This window comes from Symphalangus syndactylus, chromosome 7 (assembly GCF_028878055.3).
Source record: "Symphalangus syndactylus isolate Jambi chromosome 7, NHGRI_mSymSyn1-v2.1_pri, whole genome shotgun sequence".
In the NCBI taxonomy this organism is placed as follows: domain Eukaryota; kingdom Metazoa; phylum Chordata; class Mammalia; order Primates; family Hylobatidae; genus Symphalangus; species Symphalangus syndactylus.
The window spans coordinates 57,303,312-57,317,771 of NC_072429.2; the positions used below are offsets into that span (position 1 = coordinate 57,303,312).

A 14,460-nucleotide genomic window follows, 5' to 3' on the forward strand; every position below is an offset into this window, starting at 1 on the left:
TTCACCAGTTTTCCCACTAACGCCCTTTCCTGGGTCCAGCATCCCACACTGCATTTAGTTGCCATGGCTCCCTATCTCCTCTAGTCTCTGACAGTTCCTCATTCTTTCTTTAACTTTCATGATGGCCGGTTGTGAAGTGTTGGCTACTTTGTAGAATGTTGCTAAATTTGGGTTAGAGGTTTCCTCATGACCGGGTTGTGGTGATCCATTTTTCCCAATGCCATGGAATAGTGTTTTTCTCAGTGCATCCTATTGGGAAGTACATGGCATCCTCACATCTTCCTGATCACTTGATAAGCCACGGTGTCTGCCAGGTCTCTCCACTGTTGTACTTCTTCTTTTGCAATATCTTGTGAGGAGATACTCAGACTGTACGCATAGCCTTTCTCAGGCTTTTGCCCATGAATTTTAGTATTGATTCCTGCCTTTAACAATGACTGTGTTGTAGAGTTTCTATTTACATCATCCCTTTTATCTTTACTAACTGGTCGCTAATGTAAGGAAGAACTGCATCTTTCCCATCTACTTAATCATTCATATTAATATAAACTCATGGATATTTATCTCACTCCCCGGTTTACGATCCATTACTAGTGTGTTTGTTAAGTGTCCTTTGGACTGACTCCCCTCTGCCCCATCATTTTACGAACAATTCCTTACTTTCCTCTGGTATCGCAGGATAATCCAGGCTCATTCTCTAATTTCCCTGCCTCAACCCAGGAAATCAATCACTTTTCTAATGAACCCTAGTTCCCTTTATTAGAGAATGCTATTTAGAAACCAGTAATGGGCAGTAGGTATGCTCATTGCTACTGGGCCCTCTCAGCAAAGGTGAAAAACATGTTTACTCACGGTGCATCTGTACATACAAAATCCATGAGTTCATAATCTCAATTCCAACCTACCACCACAAGGTTCACTCTAGCCTTTCTCAACTTATTTGCAATGCATTTTTGATGAGGAACTTTGCTCTCATTATCCACAATTTATTTACTTACTGGCTCAGTCTTAGTGTATGTGAAAGGTAGCTTTGCATTGCTAAGCCATCCCCTTTACTAGCTACAGCCTTTGTGATCATTTCGTCTTCAGTCTTACAGTATACAGTTATATGTTGGTTTTCTTCCCTGTCCCCTTCAGTGCGGTGTTACGCATTTGTGATAATAAGTTCATTAACAGTTTGTATTTCACTGAGTTCCCACACTTCATGGTTGACTTTAACTATGTTTGGGTTATGTGAAACATAGCCATAGTTGAGTCAGAGCTATACAAAAGATGTATACTGAAAGAAGCAACATTCTCCTCATCCCAACTATCCTATTCCCAGTCTTCTTACTTCCCACCCTGTACCCATCCAGTGTTTGTAACTAGTTTCTGGTGTATTCTAGAGATCTTCTTCCTCATCCTTCTTTATAGCTGTGTAGGACTCCACTGTGTGGATGGACATAGTTTAGTGAATCACTAGAGTTTACTGAATCACTGTAAGTGGAAATGACATACAAGTCATTTCCAATAATTTCTAATTACAACCAGTGCTGCAGAAAGTAACCTTGTGCATATGAAGCTTTTGCTTTATTGGAGAATTATCATTTGGGTGGATTCCCACAAGTGGGATTTCTGGGCCAACAGCAAGTGTACATGTAATTTTATTAGGTATTGCCAAGTTCCCCTCCAGAAAGGTAGTTCCAGTTTGCACTTCTACCAACAACCCGCAAAGGTGCCTCACCAATACAATGTGGCGTTGCATTTTACATTTCTTCCAGTCTCATAGGTGAGAAATGGCATCTTAGCTTTAATTTGCATGTTTGAATTTTTAAAAATAAATTTTATTGTGTTTCAAAGTATACAACATATTATGGGATACACATAAATAGAAGGTTACTAGAGTGAAGCAAATTAATGTATCCATCACATTATATTTGAATTAAAAATGCATTTTAGGGACATTTTATATGTTTTTTTTGTAAATTGCTCATTTTCCTCCATTTTTCTATCAGGAGTTTGGTGCTTTGTCCTTCAATGTTTAAGAATTGGCCTCATAATTTTGCAAAACTAATTAACACTTGTAGACTGGCACTTAGTTTTTGGCTGGGCATGGTGGCTCACGCCTGTAATCCCAGCACTTTGGGAGGCTGAGGCGGGCAGATGACCTAAGGTCAGGAGTCCGAGACCAGCCTGGCCAACATGGCAAAACCCCGTCTCTACTAAAAATACAAAAAGTAGCTGGGTGTGGTGGCAGGGGCCTGTAATCCCAGCTACTTGGGAGGCTGAGGCATGAGAATCACTTGAACGTGGGGAGGTGGAGGTCACAGTGAGCCAAGACGGCGCCACTGCACTCCAGCCTGAGGGATTAGAGACCCTGTCTCCCAAAATAAAATAAACAAAATAAATAAAATGAAGTTCTCTGTCATGACTTCAACCAAAAAATAATAATACCTAGTGCATCTGAACGCAGTATGAGATGATCTACTGTGGTGTTAGGCTTTATTTTAATGTAAACATAAAGCACATCTAAACTCTGAGAAACACAGGTAGATATGCGTTTTACCTATTTGTATAGTCAATTCCTGTTTATTATGAAACAGCTTTATCTCTTTGTGTATCTTTTAGCTCATATAGTCAAACCCCATGCTGCCAACCTCAGGACTAAATACACTGAGATGGGGCTTTACTATCTATGACAGAATAAATGTTTAAGGTGTTGCAAAGCCAGACATGAATCAGTTTTTCTGAGTGATTGGAAACATTTTGGTACGATTTATATCCCAACTCTTTTTTGACCATTAGCAGATAAATAGGGACTATTTTCCTGTTAACAGGCTATTTTAAAATATCATTAAAAACAAATTGTATGCAGTTGTATATCCTATTTCAGTTGTGTATCTAATTATATGCCACATTCTTTCAAAAAACTGGCTTTTCATTCAGTTGTCTTACATTTGGAAGACGAATGATAACAATGTCTTTATGAAGATCACAATTTTGAAATGTTACATGTTGAGTGAGACATTGAAAGCTGTGTTTATTTTTTCAGTGACTGATTTTCTATGTCCATAGATGCTATAAAAACTGATCAAAGATCAACTAAAAATTCAATTACAATATTACAAATTCAACTGCAGGTACCAATATTACATTATTTGACAGGGATAATAAAATGAGCAAAGACTGGAAATTACAGACAATAACATTGCTTTCTCAATTAACAGAAAGGATTCATAACATCTTCCTTAACGGTAGATGCGATTTGTAGAGAATGTCAAAAGAACTATTGAGAAGTCCACCTGCTGCCCCAGACTGAGGCACATCAGGGTGGTTGTGGGAGGAGTTATATTTGAGGGTTCCATTTTTCCTTAGGGTATTAAAATGCATGTCCTGGTTTGTTGTTTTTTTGCCATTAAGTTCTCTGCTTCAAATAAAAGAATTAGGGGAGAAAGTATGGAAAAGAAACACACTAAACTTCTGGAAAAGTTAACAGAAGCTTAAAAATAACAATTTCCAAAGAATCATTCTCTTCTTGGTATAGAGCAGTACCTGTCCTAGTTGCCTTAACTTTTTCTACTCATTGGTAAAGAGAGTGATTAGTAAGACCAGTGAATTTGATACGGCCACTTGAAAGAAAAAAAGGCTATACTACAAATACCCATGAAAATAGATTTTCTATCACCTTTCCCTCTGCCTTCAAGGAGATAGTTAAAACAAAACTATGATAGCATTTGGTGATTTCCCACAAGAGTACTGTCAAACCTTTGACAGAGTATTGCTGAATCTTCAGGGAAGACCTGTAGAAAGTTGAAGGCTGTGAGCGAAATGAAAGTAGTTAGTTTCAGAGTTAGAACTTCTTTACGCTTTCTTTCAGGCATAAGTGCTTTTGTGCTAGTTCAGGAGAAAACACTTGCTTATACTGCTTACACCATTAACAAAAATAATTTCAGTATAGTGAGATTTGTCGCATTTTAGCAAAATTTTTAAAAAGGGTTGAGTGTTAAACATTCTGACCCTTTTAAAAAGCATGCTTAAACACATGTAAAAGCTGTAAGTGGACTAAAAATACATTAAAAAAGAGGTGGTCATAATAAAAAAAAAAGAACACTTTTATACATAGGATTTTATTTTGCACTGCTGTAACATTTCATTATAGACCAAGGGAGAAAAAGAAAAAAAGGATAAAACCACCACACTGAGTAAATTACTAAAGCTTTTCTACTTTGTAACAGGATTTTCCATCTGATAGATTTATTGTCATATCCCCTTCAAAACAGACAAGATGCTTACCATATTTTAAAGATTATAGAGGTTGCCACTGAAAGAAAAATTTTACACAGTCACTGTACATCAAGGTTGAAAAACTGTCCTGCATGAAAAATATACTTAGAAATCATGTGAATAAAAGAAAAAACATTATTGTGTTTAAGGAAAGATTAAAGTCCTCATAATGTGCTGTCTAAATGTGGATACTCATTCTTCTTGGAGTCGCTAAGATGTAGGAATTTCTTGCTTCTGCCCTTTTCACTCATTATACTGTGTTTTTTCCCAACAGTATTCATTAAGGCAAACAAATCCTTTTCTGAAGAGGTCTTAAGGAAATTGTGGACAAAGCAAACTTTTGGCATTAAAACAGGTTAACATATACAAAGCCTTTAGTAATATACATTAAGCATATTTTTCTTGGACTAGTGACAAGAAAAGATGAACATGCTTGTTAACAATGTCAAAAAGTTTAAAATTCAGTGTCCAAGCAATTCCTAACAATGCTTCTGTAGCTTTAAGCTCTAAACAGTAGAGAATTTATGCAAATGCATTAAAGAATTCAAGCTTGGCAAATTACACCCAAGCAGGTTATTAAACTATATATACAGAAAGTAAATGATAAATACAGAATTAAAAGAGTCCTTCTGTTTCCTTATAGCCTTGAAAATTGACAAAGTTTCTGAGGACAGTTCTATAATATTAAACATTAGGTAACCACAGATGTTGGGAAACCTAACTACACAAACCGATTTAAAATACTCAAGATGACTTTGTAGTGTTTAATACAATTCAGTTCGTAGTTAAGGGCACAAGACAACATTTAACAAAAATAATCACATCAATTGACCTAGAAATCAAATGCAAATAGATATGAATACAATCTCCAAAATCTGTCTTTTAAGTGAACATTAACCATTTATTCAAAGTTATACAAGAATTTGAAGGATTAAAGTCTTCTGTGACATAAAGCCATCTCAAATAGTTTCATGTCTCAGCTGAGCAGGAGGAGAGGGGGTGAAAGAATAAGTGAGTAGGCCCCGTTGGTCAGCTAGACAGTAAAAACAGACTCAACAGCAGCCACCCCCAGCCTGCTGTCCTCCCTGATTGCCTGCATGTGTTGCATTAGTAGCAGCATGCTGAGGGCCAATTTTAATGCCATTTGCCTGAAATAAAAGAGAGCAGAACAATAAATATGACCAGACACAACCAGACAATATAGTTTAACTAGATTCTTAAAAAACTCATTTAATTCTTTAGGATACAATTTTATCAAACAACTGAGAAAAATACAGTAAGTAGATTTTAGCAACAATTAAAACAATATCTCTTAAGGGATATTCCTTCCTTTTAAAAACACCGTGGAAATGTTTCTGAAAATAATTCTTTATCATATCAGGTACGGGGTAAACAGATATTGGATAATGCTGCTTTTCAAGAAATTCTCATAATGCAGAAATCGTTTAAAATAATTATTGCAAGTAATCTTTAAAGCATAAAAATACCCAAAGCCCATGCTGCTTTAATACAACATAAAATCTTTTCTCTAGACAGTGTTTCTGTTCCATGTTGAATCAGCTGTACAGGCTAAGGGCATATGAGTGTTCTGTGTCATCAATAATTTCTATGATCCCCAAAGACATGGCAGCTTGCCAAGAACCCACACGCAGAGTAGTTCTTTCATTCATCAAACTCACACTTATGTCTTAACCCTCACTCCCTCAAGTGGATTTTACCTAAAAATACAACACTTTGAGAAAAGTAATACGGTAGCTTCAGAAATTAAGCTCTTAAGGAAACTTTACGTCACAGTAAATCTCAGATTTATAGTGCTTGGCAGTTGTTCTGCAACAGTAGTAGCCTTGGGGTTTCTGGCACTAGCTCAGTATTGACAGCAGCTGATGTGGTTTCTTTTCGCTCTTTTGACTCCTCTTTAATAAAAAGCATGCCCTATGGCTCATTGGTTTTGCCCCCTCTGGGCTGGTAGCAACTTCTTGAGGAGTCAAGGAGTCAGACTTGGCATTAGGCCAAATAAATAGCATGGCCTGTTGGCTCCTGACAGCACATTACAATCAAAGCTGCATAAGGCACAGTAAAGCAGTCAGCTACTATATGAAACCAGACAGAAACAATGAATGTGCCCTTTTAGATAGAGGCCCAATTACTGTTCAATTTATATGGCATTAGTCTCTGAATGGTGTCATCTTTAAACTAACTCAAGAAGTACTGTCATATAAGCCTAGAAGATAGGATTTAGAAACTATATTACTCCAAATTAAACAATGAAAAAACCATGTACTTTTTGGAAACCTTAGGCAAACTGCTGTTTGTTTTAGCAGAGACTACTGAAGTAACAGAGAGCCTCATTTATGTATAGGATGAGAGAGACATACATAATGGCTTCCTAACACAATGCTTTTCTAACTGCAACTGGGGAGAAACCAGGGCTTTTCTTTCAGAAGCCAGAAATCTTAATACAGAATGGCAAAAATATTTATGTAAGAATAAGTATGCTATATCCACATAAACATTTTGAAATAAATACAGATAAATGCAGAGTGGGGATGTGGGTCAAGTGATGATCTTTGGTGAACACTCTGAATTAGATGCTTCAAAGCTTTACATTTTATCCTAATCATGTTGACCAAAACAGGATCAAAATAACATTACAAAAAACCCTATGCCAAATGCCAATTTTATATATATATATGAATTTAGTCTCCTGAAAACATGCTATGCTATATTGGGAGTAAATTCCAAATTTGGTATTTCCCTCTTTCCTACTAGATAACAGAGAGAGCATCTTGCGTTAGTACATAGTACATGCATTTATATACCAGAACATTATTCCCAAAGCAGATGACACCATATGGTCACGTGGATAAAAGTGGCTTTTCTTTTCTCTTTGGGGGATTTATATTATTTTGCACTGCTTGCAATGAATGGATAGGGCCACTTACTTTAATCCATTTCCATAGACAATGTGTTGCTCTACTAGAACATAAATATTTAACTACTATACCACATATACCAATTTTTCAGTTGGATGACTGTAAACTAATGGTGTTAACTGATTATCATGATTGATTTTAGGAATAAAAAATTATGAAACAATGAATCCAAATAGTAATTAAAAGTGAATTATAAATTAATATTAACCAACAATATTTATATGTATATACCTCATTATTAATGTCAAAGACTCCTTCTTGAATTTTTTCATAAATTTCTTTTGCTGTATTAATAAATGCCTGAAATATAGAGAAATTGGTTCATATTCTATAAAACCAAAGCAGTAAAATAACATTATATATGCTCTATAGAATATCATAACGTTCAACATATGAAAGTCAATCGATGTAATACATATTAATAAAGAACAAAGATCATATTAATATAACATATTAATAAAGAACAACTGATGTAATACATATTAATAAACAAGCCCACATGATCATCAATAGACACAGAAAAAGCATTTGACGAAATCCAACACTTTATGATAAAAACACTCAACTAGAAATAGAAGGGAACTCCTCAACCTGATCTAAAGAATGGCATCTAAGAAAAACTACACCTAACATCATATTAGAAGATGAAGGCTGAAAGCCTTTCCCCTAAGATTAAGAACAAAGGATGTATGCACATGCTAATTAGCATTACAAACAGCATTATTCACAACAGCCAACAAGTGCAAACAACAGAAATGTTCAATCAGTAAAAAACAAAATTTGAGATATTCAATTAGTAGAATATTATTTGGCCATAAAAAGGAATGAAGTACTGATTCATGCTACAATGTGGATGAACCTTAAAAACACTGCTAAATGAAAGAAGGCAGACACAAATGGCCACCAATACTACAACTCCATCTGTATGAAATGTGTAGAATAGGCAAATCCATGGAGACAGAAAGTAGATTACTGGTTGCCAGAAGCTAGATGGAAGGGAAAAAGGGGACAGAATGCTAATGAGTATGAGGTTTCTTTTTGGGGTAACTAAAATGTTCCGGAATTAGATAGTGGTGACAGTTGCATAACTTTGTGAATAGACTAAAAACCACTGAATTGTCTTATTTATTTATTTTTGAGACAGGGTCTCACCCTGTCGCCTAGGATGGAGTGCAGTGGTGCGATCTCGGCTCACTGCAAACTCTACCTCCCAGTTCAAGTGATCCTCCCACTTCAGCCTCCTGAGTAGCTGGGACTACAGGTGTGTGCTGCCGCCCAGCTAATGAATTGTATAGTTTAAACGCATCAATTTTATGGTATGTGAATGATATCTCAAAAGAAAACATCATGACCATGAGAAGAAAAAAGAATATTGGAATATGAGAACAGCACATAGAGAAAAACACATTTCAATTATGTAAACTGCATAATCCTCCATGTAAAAACTAGCTTACTTCTGGAGAATACAGTTCCACTCAGGGCCTTTTTTGCCATGATAATGTATTATTTAGTATATAGTTTAAGAGAGCAAAATCAAAGGATGCTTATGATAAAGAGATAAAAGACAGCTCAACTTCTTTGCCATTAAATTGTCAAAATAAAAAACCAGTGTAGACCAAATGAAGCCTATGAATACCAAAATTTATACACAAGCATTCTCTATGTAAAATATTTAGAAACTCTATATAAATATTACGAATGCTATAGAAGGCATATACAAACCTTGAATAGGTTCTAAACTATCAGATTTGACAGATCACATATAACAGTACCAATCAATAAAGTCCTCTTCAATTAGCATTCTATAAAAATTCATAAAAGAAAGCTATACTCCATTACCACTGATACAGACCTAATTCAAAGTTTAAAAAGTAAACAGGATTCATGGAGAGGAACAAATCATACCTTTCATCTTTTCTACACTGGAAACATTTGACTGCTGAACTTGCCATCAGAGCTTTTGTTTCCTAATTAACAGGACTGATATGTTTTCACCTTTAAAGGCCTTACAGCTCCCCAGAGTAATCAATCTACTGCAGCTCAATTACTGCACCAAGCACACACCAGTCAGTGAAGGAGATCTGAACGTCTGCGGCAGGGGCACAGAGATATGAATATGCATAAACTCTAAGTGGCTGATCGAATCATCACAGAGGGTCATGAGAATTTGCAGCAAAATAATGAGAAGAATTAATCACTGCAGATTCACAAGGCACTTAGGACGTGAGTGCGCTTTTCATGTATGTGCTGGAGCTAAACTGAAGAGGGAACTGGCTTTCAGCCAAGTATGAATTGATTCACATTCTTCAAAATTGAGGTTATCCCTATAAATAAGGAAAAACTTTATTTCCAATAACATGTCAATTACTGTGATGGCTTTAGAAATCAAGCTAGCTAATACTGAAGTCAACAGATACATAAATTCACAGGGCTGGAAGTGCTTCCAAGAGCATCCACATGTACACATTTCACTAGAACGTTACATAGAATTACAAGGCCCCATAAGTGAGTTATAACTTCATACAAACAAGCAGTTTTATACTACAAAAGTTATTATTAAATGTGTCAATTTACATAAAAATTGCCTTTTGGCCTGTCTGGTAATAAATCACTTTAAAAATGGGCTTAAGAAATTTCGTAAGTCACTACTAATTTTATTACCTAAATAGTACTGAATACTTTATTAAGCACTTTTAAGCATAGTTGTACCAGATGAACTGAGGATGTACATACGGTATTTTTTATCTGAAAGGCATGCAATTAACTCCAACTGAAATATAACAAATAATCTTTGGATAATGCTACATTACTTGATCGTTCAATCTCTGATTACACATTACAGACAAAAATCAAATATTTTCTACCCCCTGAGCATATTATAGAGGATACTATACAAACGGGTTGTTTTACATACTTCATGACAAACATTAATATTTAATATATATTACTAAGTGATTAACGACTAATTTTAATGAGTCCTTTGCGTTTGAAACCCAGCATGACAAATGTAGACCTTAATATACTTGTTTTAAAAGTATGTGGCTATCTGCAATAACACTAGGCTTTGCACACACACAGAAACAATAAAATATGTGCTATGGACTTTGAAATTGCTGAGTTCCTAAATATAATGAACATTAACCAAGTACTAGTAAGGCTTATGAGAGGTCAAATAAAAGTTCTAAGGTAAGAGCCTTGGGTGTCACAGATAAAATCTCCTCCACTTAAGATGCAAAACATTGCCAAAAAGATCAGAAATTATGTGTATAACACACTGGCTGGGATTTTAAAAAATCGATCATTTCACTCTACTCATTAAATATCAATCCCACATATAAACTTTTTAAGGTATAGATGTTTCTAATCCATCTTTAGACCACTGCATTCCATATATATATAATGTACAAAAATACATTTTAAGTATTGCTTGGTAAATATCTCAAGGCAGTACTAATATTCTTCACAGAATTAGTTTAATTTGAATGGTTAAGCTAGTCCCTTACCTTATCTATAGATATTAAACATACTGTAGTTTTGAATCTCTAGCACAGTACCTAAAATAGCATAGGTACTTAAACTGCCTTTGTTAAACTCAATTACCCTTAGCAAGGAAGTACCTACAGGGTAAGGTGGGCTTACATGAAATTGCTGGTTTCTTTTTGCTTATGTACATCTCTTTGGGGGCAAGCTCTTTTAAGACTTCATTAAGGGACAAGCAGTAGGCAAAACTAATAGGTTTTAGAATAGGAAAAAATATTTGTTGACAAACTGATGTCAAATGATTTCATTTGTTTCAATGATTTCATTGTTTGTACCATGAAATAAGCAATGTCTAGGCAGATCCATGATTATCAAGTATAAACAGATTTCTCTGCAGCCAACTGAATTTGGTGGTCCTCCTGCTTCCCCATGTGGCCAGTGCTCTGTTGCAGTATCAGAAGCCTGCCTCTCTCATTTTACCACTAGCCCTTCCTTTTCCCCTGACTTTAACTGCCACATTCAGTCCTTTACCTTCCTTTTCTTCCTTAGCCATTCATTCTCTTGCTTTCCACCTCAAACACTAATCTTTCAGTGTTTGGCAGCAGTTAATCTCAATGATACTGATAATACCTAAACTTAAGGCAAAATTTCAGGGACTTCGATTGCACAGTTGAAACAAACGTAACCACAAAAGACTATAAATATGTTGTAATTCAAATAAACATTCAGTAAATACACACGCTAATGTGGATCTTACATATCACTGACATTTACCCAAGGGCACCTATTAAACTACTGTCACTGGCCGGGCTCGCACCTGTAATCCCAGCACTCTGGAAGGCATAGGCAGGAAGATTGCTTGAGGTCGGGAGTTTGAGACCAGCCTGGGCAATGTAGTAAGACCCCTGTCTCTATTAAGAAAAAAACTGTTGCCACATATTCAGAACTTCTGTAGGTACCATGGAAGACACAAAGATGAGGAGGACTATTGTTGCTGAACAATAGGAACGATTTAGGTAGGAATAAAACCATTTAGTTAGCAGAATCTAAGCCCAACAGCTCAAATCTCCATAAAGATGGAAGAAAAAAACTTTCTGCATTAACTAATAGAATGCAGGGCAGGATTAAGGCAGGTCTCACGGATATTGTGCTAACAGGGTCTTTAAAATAGACTGGAGAGAATGGAAGCAAAGGGAAACATGAGATACTATTTTATTTTTATTATGGTTGGGCAGTTTTTAAGGCAAAATATTGAAAATAAATGATCTTCAATAGAATATTTAAATTACTTCCTTACGTAACATGCTGCCACCTGGTGGCATGATAAAAATTAGGTAAGACTAGTATTTTGGACAGTTTAAATATCTTGAACAGATGCTACAGAGCAGGGTATCTTGTAAACAAGCGACTTTTAGTTTTCTCTTAGAACTGAGAAATATGAGGTAGCTAAAATGTGGCTTAATTTTCTTCTCAACTGCTAAAAGTCAATGCTATGAACATTAGGTATCCATTTGCCTAAGTTAATACTAAGTACTTACTATGGGACAATCACTATACTGATTTATAAAGGTTTTCACTATTTCTTAGAGTAAATTCTAAGTATGTAAACAAATAAGAAAATTAATGTTAACTTTCTTTTGCTTTCAAGAAAATCTGTATTTGTGGGATGAAGTTAGACCTTTAAAATGAGCAGAATTACTGAGGGCTCTAAAACCAGGCTCTCCAGGATCAAACCCCAGTACCACTTCTTACCAGCTGTGTTGCTCTGGAACCAGTGCTTAGCCTCTCTGTAAAATGAGGATGATAATGTGGGGAGTATGTGCTTTTTTTATGTTCAATGATAACTGCAACATACAAAACAAATGAAAATTCCTTTCACTTGTATTAAAGACAAGTGAGCCTAATAAAGTAAAGATAAATGTAGCCTACTTCATAGGACTGCTAGGAAGGTTAATGCAAAGCACTGAAAACTGTGCTTGACATGCAGTAAGCACTCAATAGGTGTGTCCGCTGTTGGCATGAATGTTTGGATGCAAAGACACATGGGGAACAACAGGAGAAGGGAGTACTGGTGCTAAAGGTGTATGTGCCCTGTAGACACTACAGAGTTAAGGAGAGAAATGGTGATCAATGCTCTATAGTCAATTCAAATATCTTGATTAAATAGAGCTAAACCTTAAAAAAGTGAATTGGCAACATAAAATGTGCACAATGAGCCCCCCAAAGTAAAATATATTTAATAAGACTTAGATATTGGGCAAAGATAGGAGAGTCCTGTGAAAAGCACAGCAGACTAGAATTTGATATTAGGGAGTTTAAGAAACTACTTCAAATTCTGTGACTTCTTCAAATTCTGTGATTCTATCTGATTTAGGGTCAGTGAAGAAAAACTCGTACATCATCCAATAGTGGCTTTTAAATTGTATTTCAAGGCAATTCTGCAGGGGCCACCTTTTGGAATGAGATGGGAGTAGGGACAGCCCTGTGGAGGGAGAACCTCTGCCTCTTCCCCGCCTCTTTCTATAGCATCACCAGTTCCAAAGTAGAGCTGTTGTGGTGTTACTTCTCTCATACAGTTTCTCTGTGTTTCACTAGAAGGAAAAGGGCCATTGCTAAATCTACAATCTATAATTTTCTCATTTTGTAGATATCACTGAGCTGCAAAAGGAGAAATGACTTGCCCGAGACCACACATAAATATAGCAGAAGCAGGATTAGAATCTAATAGTCTTCTCACTACATATATCATTCCTTTATTAGGATCAGCTATCTTTAATACAAGTCAAAGGAATTTTCATTTGTTTTATGTTGCAGTTAAAATTGAACACAAAAAGCACATACTTCCTACATCCTTTAAAACCCTTTTAGCTAGAAATTATATTGGATTTCTTGGATTATTTTTGAAAGTATATAAAATTTGCATTATTTACATCTTTTGTCTCTTTCCTACCCTTTACAAAAATTAATATCACCAGTATCAATGCTAATTAAAGGAAAGTAGGGAGCCTAAACACATCTTAATTTTAGCAGGAAAATAAAGAGGGGAAGAAACTAGAACTATTTGATTAGAAAGGTTTGGGGAATATGGCATTTAAGAATTTCCTGTTCCTAGAAAACCAAACACCGCATGTTCTCACTCATAAGTGGGAGTTGAACAATAAGAATACATGGACACAGGGAGGGGAACATCACACACTGTCGCCTGTCGGGAGGTTGGGGAAAAGGGGAGGGAGAGCATTAGGACAAATACCTAATGCACGTGGGGCTTAAAACCTAGATGATGGGTTGACAGGTGCAGCAAACCACCATGGCACATGTATACCTATGTAACAAACCTGTATGTTCAGCACATGTATCCCAGAACTTAAAAAAAATAGTTGTTTATTTTAGGGTTTGTTACTGCAGCATAACATAGCAAAGGCTGCGCAATGCAGATTAATAATTGGTTTTCTATGTAAACTTAATAGTTTTAAAAATCATAAATATTGCAGCATTTTACTCTTCAGTGCTGAGTATACTAAACCAATGATTAACATTTTGTAATTCAAGTGAATTTAAACTTAGCTCATAAAGAAAAATTTCACTCCAAGTTATTCTTAGAATGCTTATTTATATTCAAAAGTAAATATTAAAATGTTTTCAATTAAAAAAGGAATTTCCTGTTCCTACTTTCTGTCAGAGGTAACACAAAAATGTTTAATTCCTTAGCAATTTAGTTCTTCCATTTAATAAGCATTTCCTGAGTGCTTGATTTGTACCAGGCACTGAGGACACTCAGATAAAT

The 14,460-nt window shown here is 35.6% G+C and overlaps 1 protein-coding gene across 1 annotated transcript in view; it reads right to left on the reverse strand.

Annotated features, from left to right (window-relative positions):
* Positions 1 to 4,090: 4,090 nt before the first annotated feature.
* RAB2A (RAB2A, member RAS oncogene family) overlaps positions 4,091 to 14,460 on the reverse strand; it is an 89,498-nt gene continuing 79,128 nt past the window's right edge. Inside the window, exons 7-8 of the mRNA XM_055286316.2 lie at positions 7,428 to 7,496; positions 4,091 to 5,411 (exon numbers count right to left, since the gene is read on the reverse strand). Of these exons, the coding sequence (XP_055142291.1) occupies positions 5,316 to 5,411; positions 7,428 to 7,496 (165 nt within the window). The 3' untranslated portion in view covers positions 4,091 to 5,315. The remainder of the gene's footprint in view (positions 5,412 to 7,427; positions 7,497 to 14,460) is intronic.